The sequence below is a fragment of the Parasteatoda tepidariorum genome, chromosome 10 (assembly GCF_043381705.1).
Source record: "Parasteatoda tepidariorum isolate YZ-2023 chromosome 10, CAS_Ptep_4.0, whole genome shotgun sequence".
NCBI lineage: Eukaryota > Metazoa > Arthropoda > Arachnida > Araneae > Theridiidae > Parasteatoda > Parasteatoda tepidariorum.
In genome coordinates, this window is record NC_092213.1 from 60,718,683 (window position 1) to 60,740,596 (window position 21,914).

Consider the following 21,914-nt stretch of genomic DNA (forward strand, 5'->3'; position numbering starts at 1 on the left):
AGAATAAAGTTAACATGTCTTAGTTACAACACATTACTCCCCATTCTGAATTTTATCTGTGATTGAATTCGATGAACGAACACCACTAGTTGATCAATGCTGTTAATTTATTTATATCATTTTTGCTCATTATATTTTTTCTTAATTTTTTTGTTTATAGCATTTTGCTCATTTTTTTCTTCATGTTTGTTTATAGCATTTCGCTCATTTTTTTTCTTCATGTTTGTTTATAGCATTCCGCTCATTATTTTTTTTCAATATTGTGTATTACTGGGAGATTTTATTTACCTCGTCGGATTTTTTTTTCTTTGAGCAGTATATTTTAAGCAAATCAATTGGAAAAAAACGTACCTTAAAAGCATTGCGAAGTCCACCATTATCAGCAATATTTTCTCCTAAAGTTACATTACCATCAATCTAAAAGCACATTTTTTGATCAATTTAACTACATTAAAACACAAAAAAAGGAAGAAAAAGGGTAGCAGCGTATAGTTCCAAAATCAACTATATCCATTTTCAAGAACTTACTAAGCAAAAGCAGGTAGATAAGTTTACAACTAGTTATAGAATTTTTCACGTAAGCGAAAACTTTTCATCGAATGCTCTGTCATCATAATTAAAAAAAAATTTAATAGTATAAACTTTTAATAATGTAATTTATACACTTGATGTGTCTCTGTAAAAAGTCCAGCTGTGTGAGAATGAAATGTGTTAGTGATTTAAATTTTTTATATTTAAAAGGTTACGCCGCATTCTTTGGACTCGTAAAAAAATAAAGTACGAAATAAAATATTGGGTGTAACATATAAGAATCAAGTTGATATAGTCTCAATTAATTTTCAACATATTAAGTTCATACTACATAATGTATATCTTAAAAAGTGTTGCAAGATTTTCTTATAAAATTTTCAAAGAAAACAGATGAAGAGTTGAAGGCTTATTTGATGTTTTGTTATTCAAAAACACACCAGAAAAAAAATTTAAAAAACTATTTTTCAACTCGTTAAAAAGCATTTAAACAAAAATATTATTTGTTAAAAGTATGCTACACACAAAATAATCTTTTTAAATATTTTAAACTACCATTTTTTATATTTTACTAGTTTTTCCATTTGACAATTTCTTGATCCGGACATTTCTTAATTTCAAAGAGATTTTTTTTGGGGAGAACGAACTATCGAAAGAGTTTGAAGAACAGATATAAAATTGTTTAGAAAAACTTAAATAAAATGGAAAGTTAGTTTTGAATACATTTAAATGATTTGATACTACACACCTTTTATGATAAATGACAGATAATATACCATTACCATTAGGGTACTATTTAAAAAAATTATGTCGATTAAATTTATGCTGTAGCCTAGTTAAAGAGCATAAGGTTATAAATTTTTAAATGAATTCTATACATTCCCACGGGAATGTTTAAAATACATAATAAATAAAATATTCTTAAAGCAGGTTTCAGAGAGAGTTGGTTTAGCTTAAGGTAAATAAGTAGCTAGAAAAAATAAGGTAAAATATACTTTAGAAAATATAACAAATAAAATGTCACCCACATTTAAAATCGTCTTGTTAGAAGACTTGGCAGCAAAAAATAACGTTCAACGCTTACAAATTTTTGAACATTTTTAGAACTGACTGAAAGGTTTAATGGCACAAGGTCCAAAAAAGGAGATGCAGTGCCAAACACACGGTTTTAAAACCAGATTAAAAACGCAATATAAAACACATATATAAAAGCAGGTAAATTAGTAAAATACATACAATTTAAATTTCCATAGAAATGCAAGATGTAAGGATGATGGGTTTCATCACACGTGTCTTTTATACATAAAATGGTGCAACGAAAGAAGATAAGGCGATGACGGTTAAAACGAGGGCAAACAATTAAAATATGGTGAACTGAAAGTAAAACATTATAATTAATGCATTGGGGGAAGCAGGTTCTCCGACCAGCAAATGAAGATGGGTCAGAATCAGCCAGGTCGATACCTGAAATACCAACACGGCTGCTAACAGATGCTTAATGACATACCAAATAGGATGGGCTTTGTTATTAATATGATCCAGAGCTGACGCAAAATACTTAGGCTGTCAGATAAGATGTAATACTTTCGCGTGGTTAGTGATGAGATAAGCCACAGAGCAACGAAAATAGCTTCATCTATAAAAACAGAGATATAATTGTACTACGTTCGTTGAGCTATAACAATTCCACACCCAACATGTTTTGAGGATTTTGAATCATCCGTAAAAACTGAAACGCTCCGTTACAAACACCGGACCTTGCGAGGAAACGTTATGGCCCGTTCACATGCTAAGAGATTCGATGTGAAAGTGGAACGACGGAAGATGTTCCAAAGTAGTTTCTGTTCTTTGTGGATCACTATGAGTTCTACCAAGGCTTATGATGCCGAGGAAAAGAAGCTTCAGTTCTTGGAATACTCTCTTTTGTAATTATAGCATCAATAATTTGAGAAGTTAAGTGAATAAGGGTCTGTTGTACGATGATGACATTAGAACACAGATGGTTTTAAACACATGAGGAACATTAAAACATTATGAGAGGAAAGTGATCGCTGTTATGAAGATTATCACTCATCGAAAAGTTTATGAAAAGTTAAAGAATTGGTGAACATATTGCCAAATCAATGGTGTGAAAGATTTGTGACGGCAAATGAAAATAAGTTTCTTTGCCTTGGTTAAGCAAACAGAGATTATAGTCTTGGATGAGTTGTTCAAACTTACTCCCCCGTTTATCGAAAGCGGAAATACTCCCCAATTCACTGTGGCCATTAAAATCTCCGAACAATATAAAAGGCAATGAGTTTAAACCTGCTTGAGATACGGAACATGAGGTATATATAAAAAAGCATACTCTGAGGTGAACATTAATGTGAATTTGAACCATGAATGTAATGAGGATGATAATGAAAGGTAAATAGATGGTAATGCATTTGAAGTTAAAATTGCAATGTCATTATGATGTCGATTTCCATCATCGAAATTATAGCTGGAACAAGAATAATTATGTAATTGAATATCAGATAATTTTAAATGAGTTTCTTACAGAGAAAATCATGCACACTGATATTTAATATCTTTGATATCATTAAATTTATTTCGTATACCACGGAAATTCTATGCGCTAAAATAAATAGATATTACGAAGTGAATGGAGATGATTGAATTTTAACGTCAAATATACGAGGTCTGTCAAATAGGTATTTACCATCGGAAGGGTGAAGAGACAATTTTACGTCAAAATCCATCTTTTTCCGAGCTTATATAGAATTATCAATTTTTGAAGCTTTGGTTACAGAAGGATAGCGCATTTAAGCTAAAGCACAGTGGATAGCGCATTTAAGCTAAAATGTGGTTATTGAACTGTAGTCTAAATCTGATGACTAGAGAAGACAAAATCAAAAGATCAGTTCGTGTATTGCAGGGCAAAATAAACTATTGGCAGCTGCGAAATAGAACACGCCAGGACGGGAAGTGCAGGCGGTGACTATTCAACGGGCTTCATTAAAAGTAAAGTTTTGCAATACTTAAACAATTTGTATTTCCTTTTCTTGGGATCATTTTGGACAACTCCCGAAGTATGCAGAAAGAGCAAAGCAGTTAATGCAAAAGGGTAGCAACGCACACAGAGTGTCACCATGGTCAGGATCAGAGCCTCAAGCACAAATAAGCTTGCTTCGACAAGACGCTTTAGAATGTCCAAACCTTTGGTGTTGAGAATATCTCAATGGGCCCGTACGCTCGAACAGGGTAGTTATGCCAAGCAAGTTTTACAGAATATAATTTTAGTGTGTCAAAAATCAGAATCAGATGTTTCACACAAGATGAGTCAATCTTAATCCTACAGACAGCAGTAATGCGCTGTTTTTTTTTATTTCTTTTGCGATTGTTTCCTTTTAATCATCGAGGAAATTAGGTTCTAATATGACAACTCGAGAAGAGTTGAGAGTCTTATCTGGCGTTGCAGTAAAGGAGTAGATGTTGATGCTAATAGATAAAATAATGGCTTGTTTCTCGGAAACAATAACTAAGAGATCAACAGAACGTAACGTTTTCCTTAAAATGCCTCTCCCAGTACACAGAGAAAAGCCTCGTGGATCAGAAATGGAGACACTTCGATAAATGAAGTGTTCGGTACAGTGGAATTTGTTTCTGTAGTGGTGAAATATCGAGCGTGTACATTAAGTGTGCGGGACTGAACACTTTGCCATTTTCAAGCATAGAGAATTTAACCACTTCAACTACCACCCAACACAGAGTCCAAAGAGGTTGCAAGTAATCAATTGGTACTGCCACCAATCTGTTATTTGGACACCGGTGTTGACCGATTGATATACGTCCGCGTATCATCCTTACCTAGGTGCCCAGAAAGAGACCCAGTTCTTGCCCCTAGCCAACAGATCACATTCGTGACTAGCCGTTTGAGGCCAATAAGCATTAGTTTACCTTAAGCACGGGGCCAAAGTAGTTTTTTAAGGTACCGAAAAACCCCTCAACTACTAGAATGCCACATTTGAATCATATATTATATTAAACAGCTCATGCAATAGCATAGTCAAATGTTAAAAAATAATGCCTTACAGCAAAAGGCAGCCAAGAATCACTTTCTCCGTACTGTTTTGAAAAACAATCGGCTTTTTCCAGGAATTTTTCTTTTGTTGTCTTTGTCCACCAATTCCTAAGATTGCCCTTGTGATCAAAAATGCTACCTAAAAAAATTAAAGTCACACTTTTTAATGCTGTAGAAAACAATTAATAAAAAAAGATAAATGCACATTCAGCAAAATAAACAATTTACACTGGTTATCATAAATTAAGGAAAAATCACAAAAATAGCGATAACTCTTTCAAAAGTAAGCCAAACCGTGCAAAATTTGCATATGTTGTCCACTAAGAGTAGCTGAGTAAAATTGCAATATGCAAATTAGTGGCGCTGCACTCGGCTTACGTCATCTGCCTGGAGCATAAAAGTCCAAGTTTGAGAGAAAGCACACAAATTTTACTGTGATTGCGACATTGAAAATCTGAGATAGCCAATTCGTAATAATGACCTCTAGGCATCATTTGCCTGAAGAACTACGATNTATGGCCCGTTCAAATGATGAGAGATTCGATGTGAAAGGGAAACGACGGAAGATGTTCCTAAGTAATTTTTGTTCTTTGTGGATTACTATCAGCTCTACCAAGGCTTATGATGCCGAGGAAAAGAAGCTGAAGTTCTTGGAATACTCTCTTTTGTACTAATAGCATCAATAATTTAAAAAGTTAAGCGAATAAGGGTCAGTTGCACGACGATATAAAAACACAGATGGTTTTTAACACATGAGGAGCATTAAAACATTATGAGAGGAAAGTGATAGCTGTTATGAAAATCATCACTCACTTAAAAGTTTATGAAAGGTTAAAGAGAACATATTGCCAATTCAATGGTGTGAAAGATTTGTGTCGGCAAATGAAAATAAGTTTCTTAGGAAAGAGAAAAGTTTTCGGTACTGTGGGATTTGTTAACGTAGAGGTAAAATATCGAGAGCGTACATTCAGTGTGCGGGACTGAACACCTAGCTATTTTTAATCATAAAAAATTTAACCACTTTAACTACCAGCTGTACCACCCAACACAGAGTCCAAAGGGATTGCAAGTAATAAATTGGTACTAGTTATTTGGGCAATGATGTTGACCAATTGATATACGCCCACCTATCACCCTTACCTAGGTGCCCAGAAAGTGACCCAGGTCTTACCCCTAGTCAATAGATCACATTCGCCGTTTGATGCATACAGACCAATACGCATTAGTTTACCTTAAGCACGGGGCCAAAGTAGTGTGTTAAGGTACCAAAAACTCTCTCAACTACTAGAATGCCACATTTGCATCATATATTATATTAAACAGCTCGTGCAATAGCATAATACTATGTTACAAGTAATGCCTTACAGCAAAAGGCAGCCAAGAATCACTTTCTTCGTATTGTTTTGAAAAACAATCGGCTTTTTCCAGGAATTTTTCTTTTGTTGTCTTTGTCCACCAATTCCTAAGATTGCCCTTGTGATCAAAAATGCTACCTAAAAAAATTAAAGTCACACTTTTTAATGCTGCAGAAAACAATTAATAAAAAAGGTGAATGTACATTCAGCACAATATACAATTTAAGTTTGTGTAGGTGAGTGCAAGAAAATGATTCGTTTTTAGCGACGCTCAATGCGAAAATGAAAACACTTAGCTTAGAAAGCACTGATAGACCTTTAAATGAAAATTTTCATTGCTTATAATTATTTTTTACTTGCTCTCGGTCTACCACTTAATAAAATGATATTAAAATTTATATTTTCCTTCTCAATAAAGGCAAACAAGTGGACAATTTAATATTTAAATACAAATTTTGAATACAAAATATAAAAAGAAAAGCTAAAATGACCAAAATTTTGAAACACCATATCACGGCTCTTGAGAAAAAACTATAATTGCATCTGAAGCTTTATAATTAAATTAAGGAGTTACATCTCGAAAGTATTTTTTAAGTAACAACCATAATAAAGACAAAATATAATACTCGTTCAATATACATACTCCTTCTATAAAAAGACAGATATTTCACTCTTTCCCAACTATATCTAAACTATCTTCGATGGTCCCAGCTATTTTTCAAACTTTTACGCCTTTAAATTCAAATCATATTCTTTCAAGTAAATCTAACTTTAATTAACTTCAATTAAAAAATACTATTGGTTGTACATTTAAAGTTCAAAAGCAAAAATTTACACAATCAGTTTAGACGTCCGTTAAAGTTTTAATTTAATTTCCTAGCACTCCAAAATGCTTACATGTGATAAATGAATTTGGTGATAAGTTACATAAAGATTGTCATAATATTCATTCAAGTGTAATTTTTGCACACATAATTATTAATATCTGTCTAAATAATTTTCGTATAATCAAAAACGTTTTTACCTTCATATTATACAATGAAAACTATTGTTTGTTCAACCGAAATCAGGGTCGAGCAGATTTTTCTGACTACAAATTCTGTCTTCGGAACAATTGCGACTCAATACAATACACAAAATATCTGTTACAGAAAATGCTAGCCACCTGAATTCAAGACAGAGTCGTGAGTATCTCTGCGATGTGAAAATATTTATTAATCTCAAAATTTATATACCTGTATCATCAAACGCATGGCTCATTTCATGTCCTATGACAGTTCCAATAGCTCCATAATTGATGGCACTATAAACATTAATTAGAATATTATCACAATGATTTGGATATGAAAAAGAGTTTTTAATTTTTACGATGAATGTATAAAACTTAGAGAAAATACAAGTTCTATAATTAGTGTAATATAATGTAATGCTGTATAGAAACATTAAATCAGACCAATGCACTGAACAAATAACAGTAAGCAAATAAACTTTCTACTCGTAGTTTTCCGATATTACTTACTCTTTAGACAAGCAATGAATTGATTAAAAAAACTTGTGAAAAGTTAAAATTAGCAATGATTTTCTTTCAATGAATGGGAGACATAACAAAAAAATAAAGCAAAATTTTAGATAAATTTACTTACTCGTTTCTACCATATTTGTAAAATGGATACGACAATATACCAGCTGGCACCGCTGCATGTAAGATAAATCGTACATAATAACTAAAAAGAATGTTATTTTCTTGTTGACTGAGCGTTAAACTACATATTATACTTTAGAACAAAACCACGACGATAGTATAGGTAGGTAGTATATACAAGTATAATATATACACAGAGGGTGGTAATACATAGTTTATTTATATAGGGATGTTATTTACCACTCAATTTCGCTTTAAATTTTGGCATATGTTATGAATTTTTGCCTGACCAAAAGAGGGCGTTGTAATCACTTATGTGGCAGGCAAATGATTGAACTGGATGGCTCATTGGAGAGCCCCATTTCGTATCATATTGATTTATTGCTTTTATTATTAAATTTGTTCGTTATTAACTATGGTTTCTTTTAGCACCCATTCGCCACTGAATCATTTTGCAACAGCATGTATACGTAGTTGCATGAAAGCACACTTGATTGTAAAGTTGCAAATTAAAAAAAATAGGTAAAAAAAAAGCTAAAAATAAAATTTAAATTCTTAATTTTCTCTTTTAAATTGCTACTATTAGATTTAATATTCATCGTTTTTTAATATGAGATTCTATGCTTTGATTGAATATGCCTGTTACATATTATAATAATCACTTCAATTTGCCCGTTTCCATTATCCAATAAAGAGCTTAAACGAACAAGGGGGCTGTGGACATGGTAACATTAATTGGTCTTTAAGGGTCTTAAAAAATTTAATTGGGATAAATTTACGTTAATATTAGCAAGCATTTCCTAATTTTAGGATACTACTTTCGTTTAGAAGTTTCCGAAGGATATAGTTCTCAAGCAGATATATTAGTTTACAAGATAATAATATGTAGTAGTGGTCATAAATAAATTAAATTATCAAGGCTTGTTTCGAGGTCGTTATCACCTTCTAAGAATGCACTCTGATTAAGCTTTCTATGATAATAATGTGGGTTTATTACTAACACAAAATAGTTAGGGGTTAAGAATACTGCATTTTAACGTCTCAACTATAGCAGAGAGTTTTACATTTTTTTCCGGCTTTACCAAGTCTCTTCCGGATTTATCAACTATAAGAGAAGGTGTTATCAGACTTTGAATCTTTATCTAGTTTGGAGAAAGAGTGTATTTTTCTGATTTGGAGGAACAGCATTCAATTTCTTAATAATCTTTTTATTAAATTGTTTTTTTTATTTACATTAAATATACTTTAATTGGAAATATTTTCATTTTCTTTATAACTCTTCAGTTTATTTTTGTATAAATTTTTTGTTACGAAACTATAAATAAATCTAAACCTGTAACTTTTTCAAATTAAACTTAAAATTTAGTGCCGTTAACATGGAAGCGTTTTATAAATTACTTCAGTAACTAGCTCATTTCTGTGGCATCGATACATTGCACCGTGCCCTCGATGATGAAGAAAATACAAATGCTATTAAACAGTGACTTTTTTAAAAAAACGGACCTTAAAAATACCTATTTACCACATTCTTCCTTAGGAAATATCATGTAAAATCAAAATGGAACTGATTTTCGTTAAAATAATAATCTGTAAATAATCCTAAGGTAAACTTTTTTTAATTAATTTTAAAGCTTAATAACTAAATAAATACCAATGTATATCGTTTTAAAGTGATTTTTTTTTAATTATCGTTTGATTTAATAAATTTTATTTATAATGGTTTTGACCACCCTGGCATGTAAACAATCAAAAAAAGTATTTGAATTATGTATCATTCCAAATGAAGACAAAATTTCAATTTTTAATAAAATAAAATCTGGATCTTCAAATTAATAATTAGAAAATTTTTTAGGCAGGTTTATAAAAATTATCTTTATCAGACCCTGTCCCCTAAATAGTTTTTAAAAATAACTTAATACTCCAATATTAAATTTGAATTCAACGTCAAGTAGATGAGGGCATGGACAAGCTACCTTTTTAAAATTTCAACAACGAAGAAAAAAAAGCATTCTTTTTAAGTATATTTTTCTCTTCAATTTTCATTAGATTATCCATTTCAGCATATTTATAATTGAAACTAAATAATTAAATGAGTTTAAAAAATATCATCTTTAACTTACACATAAAATTTGCTTGAGGACCGTAAAAAGCATTTATAACGTAAAGAGGTTCTTCATCATATCTGAAAAAAAAAAGAAAATCATTATTTTTATGCGTTATTATTAAGATTTATAAAACAGAAATTTTTTTAAAAAAATTTATAATCAGATCCTGATACTTGATGCGAAGCTTTTTAAATCTTAAAGAAAATAAAATCATACAAATAATTTTTTTGTTAAAAAAAACTACATATTATATATATTCTCTCTAAGTTTCTTTTGTACTTTCGAAATATGGTGGTAATTTTTCACTTTTTCTTATATTTAAATTTTTTTTAAATTCCAAATAAGCCTCGCTATTTTTTAAATGCAATTGCCCTTTTTCATGAATGACACTTTTTTCTTTTAAATTTGTTTAAATGTCTCGTACTTCGTTGAAACAATTTTAGCTCATTTTGGAGCACAATATTATTTCATAAGAAAACTAAAAAAATTGGTAAAGCTAAAACGCTAGGATTTTATTAAGAAAATATTTATTTCGTAAATTTTACTTAGTCTATTTGATGTACATTTAAAAAATGAGTTTTTCTTTTCGGTTTAGTTTCATCCTTTGTTAAGTTAAGCTGCAGATGATTTTGCTTTTCCAAATGCTTAAAAGATGATATCAGTGATATTTTCTAGCTTACAGCTTTATTTAATCATAAAAAGTTTTTTTTTACTTCTACGTTCTTTAGCATTAAATTTTTTCTCCGTTATGTCAGGAAAGTTCAACGATCGATATAGATAGTACCCGTTCTCCGAATTAATATTTCTAAAGTTATTTTTAACTACCAGTTTTTTTTATCTATGCTTACGATACGTTCTTCATTGCTGAATCAAAGGTAATTGAAATTAAAAAAAAGTTATGAACTAAAAATTAAAATTACTTGAGAACAATGTACTTATTCATTTAGGAAAACCGTAAAAAATCGTCATTCTACTACTGACGCCAAAGATGCTTAAATAATATTGGTAACTGGTACTTCTAGTATTATGATTAACGGTGCTATTTTAATAGATATCAGGGTAACTATTATAGGCACTGTGGTAAAAAAAAATTCAAGTTCCCGAAAGGAATAAGTATACCAAAAGAAAATTACTTTTTCATGGTAAGTTTTAGGATTGGCTTCGAGCAACAGCATCATGCCAAATGTTACTGCATACAGTTTATCTTTATTTTGATTGGGTGACCTTCTTAACACGTGTTTTGCCTTATCTAATTACGTAAAGCCAAGCAAGGGCAAATAATAATAAATTTAATAAAAGAAAAGGACTGGTGTAGCTGTAATAATTGTATCGCTTTACATGGTTTCGTATTGTTGATCAAACTAGTTATTTTCTTAAAATCATCCTGAAAGAAGAATGGATACTTAGCAAGTTATTTATAGATGTAGTAAATCAAAACTGCTTGAACACACTAATGGTGGGTAATCTTTATATTCCATGCTATTTTATAACTCAGACGATCACTACGTTCAACATATCTCTAATCAAAACATATTTCCCCATTTCAATCCAAACATATAGTTCTTTAAACGTTGGTTGCATTTTGCCCTTTTATTTAACTCATTACCTTTTTTGTCTTCAGTTGGTTAGTTTTTAATTATTCGCGCAAGAGCCATTTTAGACTTAAGACCTATTGCTCCATAACACGCCAACATTTGTTCACAAAAATCTCTATTCTACTCTTATATTCATGATTCCTAACAAATTGTTCAGCAAATATTCTTTCATAATTTAAATTTTTCAGTTATTTATTAACGCGTTCACGCCGGGAAGACCCACCGGTGGGTCACACTAGATTTTCTCATCGTGGCAGAGCACCGGAGTAAAAACTGGTAACAAATTTCATTTTTTAGTTTTTTTCCGGGAATAATAAAAATCCATAACTTCCAATTGTTTTTAACGGATGCAATTTTTATATTGAATTGCTTCTTCGCCGTGATAAATTTCCTTACAGCAAATTGTTATTGTTGAGAATTGATTAACTCTTCCTGAATATTATTTAATATTGAAATAGTTCTTCTACCAGTATTTTCACTTTTCCCGGCGTGAACGAGTTAAAGACTACTCATTTTCATATCATGAGTATATGAAAATAAAATACTTCGAAGTTTTTCTAAATTAAGCGAAATAATGTCTTTGTTTACAAATGATTAAATAGCATTAATCACTTATTGTATGAAAAAAAAACCCAGCTTACACTTCATATTTTTTAACAGTTCGGTTCCATCTTCCATAGGAATTTTCACTCAATGTTTCATAAAATGCAATAATAACATTAAGATAACCATTATCTTTCACTCGTTCAACCTGAAAATTATATAACTTTAGTTATTAAAATGCAAGAATCTGATTCTTAATTGTTTTTCTTTCAATTAATTATAAATTCCATACCTACGCAAAGGATAAGCACTTAGTCATCCCAGATCTCGATTATGACATGACACCTATATCTATGTAATATACGTTTGTAATCATTATTAAAGATTTATGTGTTCCATTACACATCTTCACAGACTCAGGACAACTAAAAAAGTATGAGTAACTAAAGAGTATCACAACGGTAATTAACCCTTTCGTTATGGCAGTTCGCTTCGATTAAGTGAGGCCACTGAACGGTGCACTGCGCCGCGAAATGCATATCGGTAAGCAGATTTTCTTATTTAAAAGCTACATAATATATTAGATTTTTGAAGTATTGTGAATAAAAATGCAATCGACTTACAAAACTTATTAAGTGCATTCAAAATAATATGTTTTTAGTGTCATAATTAGTTATCAAACAGTATGCTGGAACGTATTTTTAAGCATAAGTTTTCTAAAATTTTAAATTTATCAAATTGGTTTTTAAAGAGTTTTATTACAGAGACCCAAGTATTGTGTAGTATTGAATTAACTTTGAAAGATTTTAAGTGCAGTTTAAACTCTCAGGAGATTTCAAAGCTTTCTTCTGAGAATATAGAACTTTTTTCATTAAGAAGAAAATTAGATTTAATGAAAATTCAACTACATGCCTCGTACATAAGTATCTCTTGTATCAGCATGAAATATATATATATAAAAATGTTGTGAGTTAACTCTCAATCCAATAAGACCAAGAAAGTCTCCCTTCGTGTCATAAATGTAGATCAAATTTCAGCAATTCCCAGTCGAAAATAGTGACTGAAAAAGATGAAGACACTGAAAAAGAAACAACTGAATTAAACCTCCACCCTAGCTGTTCGATAAAATATACAGATTGTTCAGCAGTCATTTTTAGTTGATAAAGAACAACGTGAAAGTTTAAATGAGAGTTTAACGTCTGTAGAAGTTTCTCCATTGAAATTGCACTCAGTTTCTGTTCACCGGAAAGTTTCATATGGTAAGCAGAAATTGGATCAAGCTAAACTTGCACTGAGAAAAAAAGCAGCTACAATCCTTGAAAGTAGCAACTTTGATGATAAAGATGAAATAGAATTTAAAAAGAAGCCTGCAGAATTTGATAGATTTAATTTTTTAACAACACAGAGTATCAGGTTCAACGTCCAGAAAACATTTAATAGAGAAAGGAATACTATCTATTCCAATCATTAGAACAAGAAAAAAGCTGCCGCGGGAGACTATACAGGCAGTGCAAAACTTCTATGAAGATGCTGAACATTTTCGCCTTATGTCAGGGCAGAAAGATAAAATAGCTATAAAAAGGAATATACATGTTCAAAAAAGGCTTATGTTATGTAACCTACGTGATCTATATGTACATTGGTATCAAACTCACAATGGAAAAATTGGATTTTCGAAGTTTGCAAAACTACGTCCAAAGCATTGAGCTTTCGCTGGTGGTTCAGGAACTCGTTCTGTATGTGTGCACAATACATCAAAATGTGCAACTACTTATTGCAGCTGCTGAAACTGAAAAAGACTACCAAGACTTGTATATAGTATAGACAACAGAAAATGTACGCTACACTTATGCCATAGATGTCCCAGGTAATGATGTTCTTAAGATTATCTACAGTCAAAATTTCCAGATTTTGACCCGGATAATAAACAGTGGGTTTCAACTTATAGAATAGATCTGGCAACATATACTTCTAACCTAAATGATTTTATTGATCTTTTTGTTAACAAGATTGAAAAAATTGATTCCACATATTTAGGTAACAAAATGTCAAAGCATATGCCTAAAAAAGAGGAAAGAGCTCAACAGCAATAAAGCAATTATTATCATGGATTTTAGTGAAAATTTTTCTTTAGTTCTAGATGAAGCACAGGGCTCTCACTGGACATTCAGATGCTGTATTTTACACACAGATGTATTATATGTAAAGCACAAGGAAAATTTAATTAGTGAAAGCTTTTGTTTCTTCAGGTGATATGATCATGACGTGCCACTAGTATACCGGACACAAAAGCCAATGATGCAATACTTGTATGAAAATTTTCGTAATGTGACAAGTGTTGAATATTTTACCGATGGCTAAGCTGGTCAATACAAAAACTGCAAAACTCTTTTGAATTTGTGTTTTTGAATTGAGTTTTTTTTGCTACCAGTCATGGAAAGTCTGCTTGTGATAGAATAGATGGAACAGTAAAAGGCTTGTATCAAAAGCAAGTTAAAAGACCATTGCAAGAGTAATATCAAAGGTATACACTTTTTTTTTCATTTGCAACATTGAAATGTTTGAACTTCGAAAAGACTTATTTAAGAGATTGCAGCACATAACAACAGTATCAGGTACAAGAAATATGCATTTTTATCAACCAGAAGGTAATATGCAAATCAAAGGGAAAAGGGCAAGTACTGATGCAGAATTTTCCATCACTGCCTGTTTAAGATTTCAGTACTACGAAAAATACTGATGTACCATCGTACAAATGTGGCTTTGTTTAGGATGCAAGCTGGTATATTGGAATGTGTTTGAAAGTTCGTGTAGAAGAAGGAGACGCAACAATTAAATTCATGCATACACATGGATCATCCCTTTCATATTATTGGCCAAAAAGTGATAGCTGCATAGTTCCTTTAACAAATATTCTTTGTACAGTTGATATTAACACCACAACAGGAAGAATATACAAGCTCAATGAGTCAAACACTTCAGAGAGTAAACAATGGAAAAAATATTCTTCTACAACAGGAAAATAGGTTTAAAGAACTGAAAGCGCCAGATTTTATTTAAAATTTTCGAGTTGATATTGTTATTTTAAACTTTTCCACAGAAATTTTGAATTTCATGAAAGTTAGCTCATTTAAAATATATGCTTGTTTTTTTTTATATCCGTCGTTGAACACCGACCCAATTCTATGGGTTTACGACTACTAATGTTCAACTCCGTAGCCTTGTAATTTTGAACCAATCCAGAAGACAAGGGAGCTCCTGGATCAATACTCTCAGAGGTATTGATTTGTTATGGGAACACGGAGGACTTTGCGACTCGACAGATTTAACGTGCATCAGTCACTATTTACAACACGGGGTCTACAGTCTTTGGCCGGCGGGGATCAAACCCACAAACTCTTGGACATGAGTTCAGTGCCCTACCAACCAGGCAATCCCGGCCCATATATGTTTATTTTGAAAAATTATAATCATTATGCTGTTATTCCGAGTGAAATCTGCTATTACTAAATATTTCGATTTAAAAAAAATGTCTGACCCGCCCATCAAATTTTTTTTATTAGATGTTAGGATGCACTTTCAACTATCTTTGGTTAAAATATTTCTGAAATTAAAAAGGTCGAGTTGCCAGAAATCAGCTGCTGAAGTTACTCAACTCCGTTGATCAAAAAAACTGCAAAGTAGACTTATTTGCTAAACAAGTAAAATGTTTATTTGTAAAAAAGTGTGTTTAAATGACAGATTACTTTATTCTGAACAAAATCAAAAAAATATTGTTCTAGGACAAATATAAGATGAGTTACACTAATTAGTGGCCTCTGACGTGTGAATCAAAATGGCAGCAAACGTGCCATTTCGGCTAAAAAATAAATGCTTGTAACTTTTAAACTCTTTTACTAATTCCAATATTATTGATATTTTTGAAATCAGTATCCGAAATTCTATGAGTATACAAATTATCATGAAAATCAGAGGTGGCTGGATGAACTAAAATGGAATGACACTATTAAGAAACTCAAATACAAGAATATTAGTAATATTGCAAAAGTGATAAAATAACAAAATTGTATCTTATAATTTTTACCTTCTCATAGTGTTTATTTAATAATCCATCGTCAGATATCCAAGAATTATAGCCAATTGCCATTTCAATACTCTGTAACTGAAAGTTAATAAAACAACATAATACTTAGAAAAAAGCATATTTATTTAAGGGCATAAGAGCTCACAGCTTGATGATATATAATTTATTCATACATTATATAATTATTATTATTATTAAATATATTTTATAATTTATTCACCATAATTGACAATGAAAAATTAAAAAAGTACTTACAGCTTTTGAAGTACAAAATGTAAGATTTTAATTAAAAAGTCAAATTAAAGGATTATAATGTAAACTTGTTTTGCAAAATAAAAAGCGTACCACGGTGGAAGAACAAATACAAAGAGAATCAGAATATAACTGAAATTATTTTTATGTGCTCACATTTGGTGCTAAGTTACATATTTACAAAATACTTTTACCAAATATAATAATAAATTTAATGCATCAAGGAAGGTACAAAATCGTTAAATCGCCTAATACAACTATTATAAAGCAAGAAAAGGTAGGTAAAATGAAGTTAATTTCTATTACCTAAAATGAAATCGTGATAACATAGAATAAATAGTGTTTAATTTATTTAATGATTAAAAATTATTTAGAAAAACGAAACTCAAACTTATTAATTGTCGCTTCACTTTTTATAATTGGACATAAGCTTTGATTACCTCTTTAAATAAGCAAAGATCAAAATTTAATTTATGAGAAGTAACAGGCAGCATTCTTAAAATAATTATTACTTATGCATCAAGTTTGAATTTTAGCCAAATATAGCTTCTTGCAGATTTTATTGTATTGAACACAGATATTTCACCAACTAAGAAAAAAATAACCTATTTTGAGAAAAATGCTTTAGTTATCGTTAACTAAGATTAGTATTACTTGATTAAAAACTTAATTCGCTTTAAAAAAAAAAACAATAAATTGGAAATAACAGTAGACACGTTTANCGGCAAAACTCTATATCAAACATTTTATGAGACAAAACTGGAAAACATTGCTCACTTCTCGTATTGGGGAAAATTAGGGTAAAAAGCATTTCCACGAACAATGGAGAGATACGAGGAATTAATGTAGCTAACAAGGAAATCAGCATTCACATGAATAAAACAAGAATCCATGGCATTAAGATGAGCTGGTGTGGCTGGAAAGGAAATAGCTTCAGCCGTTCAAGTTTTAGTTATGTCTTAAGTCAAAATAACTTCAAACCATAAATAAAAAGCTTCAAATCTGAATAACAATCAGATATTAAAACATAAATTTGGCTACCATTGGAATTTTTTAAACCTCAAAGCGGCGCAAGTTATCATCTCTACAATAAATTAGAAAAGCATAATAAACATTATTTCTTTCTTTTTTTTATCAATACGTTCATCAATAAAAGTCAAATTCAAGCATACATCTTATTTTAATTTAATTATAAATTTTTAAAATATTATTCTGCTTTAAAAAAAATACCAAAAACGCTTACTTTGACCAAAGCATAAAGAAGAGTGTTTTTGTCCATCCAGACATTCTGATCTAAGGTTGAGCTGTAAGCAAGCTTTATCATATCCACCATTTTTTGTACCTTAAAAACAATTTTGAAACACTATAAAACTAACTTAATTTTAACGGACTAGACAAAACATATTCATGGTATTATCACCTATCACTATAGCTTTAACACAAGCACTGTGCTATTATTAAAAATATTTAGATTATTATTATACTATAGTAGACAGAAAACTATCTTGTTTCTGCAAAATAAATCTTGGTTGGTGGGCTGTTTGTAGTTTATTGGCACAAGAGCCAGAACTGGTTATACTGCGTAAGTCACTCGACTCAAAAGGGTCACTATATCACATCGCTCATGGGCTGCAATAGCGGTACAACTCAAAAAATCCAGTTTTAAGATAAGTGGGTTTAAAGTTTTCATTGCTAAGCAAAATGAATAAGAAATGCTTTAGTTTGCTTAAACAAAGATGACCTTCAAGTTGAATTATGAGTTGTGCTAGTATTGCTGCTGAAAGAATGTGTATTTTCATATTTACACCTGTTCTTAGTCCAAAACGCGTGTTTTTTTAGTTGTGCCACTATTGCAGCCCATTAGCCACATTAATTTAGAAATATATTTTTTTAAATTATAGAATATGTATCTATTCCTTAGATGAACTTTATAAGATTGTGAAATAAATCTAGATATTAAAACACTTGTGTTACCATTTTTTTCTTTTTTAAAATAAGGCACCGTCCTTTTAAAAGGTCGCCAGTTTCAAATGAGTTATAATGTATTGAATGAGGAAAAATATCGCAGTTAAAATATCGAACACCAAAATAGCACTAAGAACGAAAAAGAATACATCGCAATTTAAGAGACCTGATACTGGGAGACCTAAATTTTAATTTTCCAAAATAGCGAACTCAAGGAAGCATTATAGCCGCTCAGTTCAAGTTTGAGCTAAAAAAAAGAGAATCAAGTAAGCTTGGACAGGCAAGAGCCAGAAAAGGCTGAACCTCACTTAATACTTAGACACTATTATAAGTCTGGTTTATATTGTTTTGGTAGTATCCTATATTTTTAAGATAGAAAGTCAATAATATTCCGTTACAGAGTCCCACCAAATGAAACAGATAAATGAAGAAAATAGCCTGAAAATGGTTTGACATGCAGCGGAAAGCATTGCTTAATCGATGTCTCTTAATTTTTAAATTAGAACATCGGGTAAGTGCCGGGTCGTTCAGTAATGTATAAGTTTAAATCGTGAATGAATTTCAATTTTTCTGAAATGTTTAATATTTCAAGTACGGCAATCAAAGGTTTTATTTCTGTAATTTAATACTGTAGTTTATTACTCTCTCCGTCTCAAATTAGTCGAAAATTTTATCCCAAATTAGTTGCCACATTTCAAGTATGTGGAGTCAATAAATAACTTTCGAAGCCGTTTAGTAGATCGACAGCAGTGAATTTATACTACTGAATTCACGATTAATTAACTAGAATATAGTTTTATGGGATTACTGGTGGAGAAACTTTTACAAATAGAGGCGTGGCTTAAGAACGCTCAAGTCCTGGATTTTTTTAAATTAATTTGGTACTGATTTAAGGGAAATGGAGGGAATAATTGTTAGGTAAATGATGTTGATTGATACCCTAGCACCCTGATAAACGTTCAAAGAAAATCCTCAGAACCAAAAAAAGTATTCAAACGTAGCAATTAAATTGGACAGAGGGAGTATTCTGCCGTGCAATTGAAAAATCAACGAAAACGACAAAAAAATTCAAAATGATATTTTTATATATTTGGCATCTTTGTATGGTAAGCTACATATTGAAAAAAATATTTTTATCAAGAATGTATTTTATATTATTAGTTTTTTGAAATTTTATTTTAGCGTTCATAATATTAGCAATAGAAGGAAAATAGCTGTTAAGCCACTTTTTTTTGGAACCAATCGAGAAGCACTTATACTGTTTTTTGTACTGCATGGCAGTATTAGTTTCTGTATCCCGTTATATTCAGAATTACTAGTAGAGATACAAGCTACTGTGTTTATTAATTAGAGAGATTGTCTGCAGATTTGTTGTAAAATCATCTATTTCATTTCCTTAGAGTTCAACGCGTCTAGGTATCCTAGAGAACAAAATTCTAAAACCCCCATCATGTAACTCTAATAAAAAGTTTAAAATACTACATAAGGTTGAATGTAGCTTCTTAATTTAAATTTGCAATTAAATAATTTTAAATTTTAGTTTTCCAAAATCTCTAAGAAGCTAAATAAATAGTCGTGATCTATATATTCTATGTTTTTGAGTAGAAATGCTTTAATACAAATGTTCCAATTTCTATGTTTTTTAGTAAGGTTCTCCTGGAGAGTTTGAGGATAGAAGGGCGACAAATAACACTCCAATGGATCCCAGGACATTGCGCTATCTACGGCAATATGCTGGCTAAGAGAGGCACTCAAAGAATTCATCAGCCAAGCACTCTTAAATCCTTTCACTCGGCAAAACTCTATATCAAACATTTTATGAGACAAAACTGGAAAACATTGCTCACTTCTCGTATTTCTTCAACAAGTTGGAGGAACAGCTTAGAACACGGTATTGCCGATAAGCCCCGCAATAAAGCTGTTGCAGAATTCAGATTTGCGGTGGGCCATGATTGCCTGGCGAACCACCTCTGCCGCATCGGCATTCTCGTTGACCCAAATTGCCCGTTATGCTCGAATAATGAACTTATGGACAGGAACCATCTATTGAAATGCTCGTCTCTGCGTGAGGACTCTGGGGGGAGGCGCGACTGGAGTGCCCGACATCTGTTAATGAGATATTGACTTTTTTCTCTTACTTGTTGTTCACCTTTCTGTTCACTGTTTTTGTAAGAGTTTGTCATTTTCTTTTGGCATTAGAAATAATAAAATAAAAAAAAAATAATGTTTTTTAGTATGTCTTGAGTTTTGATATTGGAGAGCTAATTAGAAAAATATGCGTAAAGGAAAAAAGAAGTTAATAAAAGCGAAATCTGAAAACAAAACTGTTTTGATCACTTCATATAAAATGATTGAAGAAAAAGATAGGAGATAAAATTGATAATTAAATTCAATGGGCTTACGTGCATTTCCGTCAGGCGAGGAAAATAGTTGTCAATATACATTCTTCCAACGGCATCTGGCATGAAGCTTTTAATATGTGTCATACACACTTGTTCATCAGACATATTAAATTCAATTCCAATTGATGAAAGAAATTCATTTCTTAAAGTAAGCAGATCTTCAGAAGCAAACTTCGAAAAAGTTGAGACCATATAAAAGCTAATATAATTTGCTATTGTCCTGGAAAAATGAGCATAGATGGTTTTTAATTCATTGATCGAATTTTATAATACTGATAAAAGTAATGATCATCAAAAATTATTTCATAAACATGGATCTATGTCTGAAATATTTTAGTACCAAATGCCAATACATAAATATAATTTCATTCATTAACTTTGTAAAATTATAATTTCTAAATGTTCCTTTACCGTGGAATTACCTCACAACTTATTAGCTGATATTTTTAGTAAAAATGATATTGGTTCAAATTTGTTACTTTTGAATTGTTGTTGATTTGTTTTGCAGCGGAAACATCAACCCATGATGCAAACAGATGATGTGTAGGGGCGGAACTGGTCCAATGGTGTTTTGCGAGCATTGGCATTGTAATTTTAGTAAAAAGGATATTGGTTCAAGTTTGTTACTTTTGAATTGTTGTTGATTTGTTACTGCGGAGACATCAACAGACGATGCAAGCAGGTGATGTGTAGGTGCGCAACTGGTCCAATGGTGTTTTGCGAGCATTGGCATTGTAACTGTGACACTATGCGAGTAGTGTCACAATGGGACAGATGCTTAAACGATTGTAGAAAATACTTTAGTAAGAAAATAAACTAAATAAATTGCATGAAATAATTTCTGACTCATTTTTTATTGTACCTAATAAGTGGTAATCCTATTTATGTTGCTCATTTACATTCAATAAACTATTTATATATGAACTTACTTAGTATTGGCTCCTAAAATAACTTCTGGAAGATTGTATTCGAAGTAATCCAGCATTTTCATGTACAAATATGTATTGTTATCTGCAGGATAATCTTCTGGCAGATGAAAATTAATATAATCCAGATAAGATATAGTTCCATTCTAAAAGAAAACAGATAATAATGTCATGATGAATTACCAAGTATAAAAAATATATTTGTAGCTAAATTAAATAAAACAATAAAAAATACGTATATTCGAATTTTTTTCATAACCATTGCGTATATTATCATAAAATTCATGAAATTCCTTTTCTCGGCAACAAAAAGATGAAACAAACTGAGCTTTAGGTTGAGCAGAAATAAAAAGCGAACAATTTATTTTATCATTTGCTCTATATTTTCTGTTTTAATTAAGCTTAACAATTTAAGCAGATAACACAATCAGGAGTTATATTTTAGTATTAA

General features: G+C 31.0%; 1 protein-coding gene across 1 annotated transcript in view; it reads right to left on the bottom strand.

Annotated features, from left to right (window-relative positions):
• Window positions 1–21,914, bottom strand: part of LOC107457497 (neprilysin-1-like) — a 54,585-nt gene that overhangs the window by 5,343 nt on the left and 27,328 nt on the right. The window contains exons 10-20 of the mRNA XM_071186976.1: window positions 21,467–21,609; window positions 20,538–20,757; window positions 17,414–17,512; window positions 15,919–15,996; window positions 11,933–12,042; window positions 9,712–9,773; window positions 8,630–8,696; window positions 7,593–7,724; window positions 7,185–7,252; window positions 5,960–6,087; window positions 352–417 (exon numbers count right to left, since the gene is read on the bottom strand). Coding sequence (XP_071043077.1) covers window positions 352–417; window positions 5,960–6,087; window positions 7,185–7,252; window positions 7,593–7,724; window positions 8,630–8,696; window positions 9,712–9,773; window positions 11,933–12,042; window positions 15,919–15,996; window positions 17,414–17,512; window positions 20,538–20,757; window positions 21,467–21,609 — 1,173 coding nt within the window. The remainder of the gene's footprint in view (window positions 1–351; window positions 418–5,959; window positions 6,088–7,184; window positions 7,253–7,592; window positions 7,725–8,629; window positions 8,697–9,711; window positions 9,774–11,932; window positions 12,043–15,918; window positions 15,997–17,413; window positions 17,513–20,537; window positions 20,758–21,466; window positions 21,610–21,914) is intronic.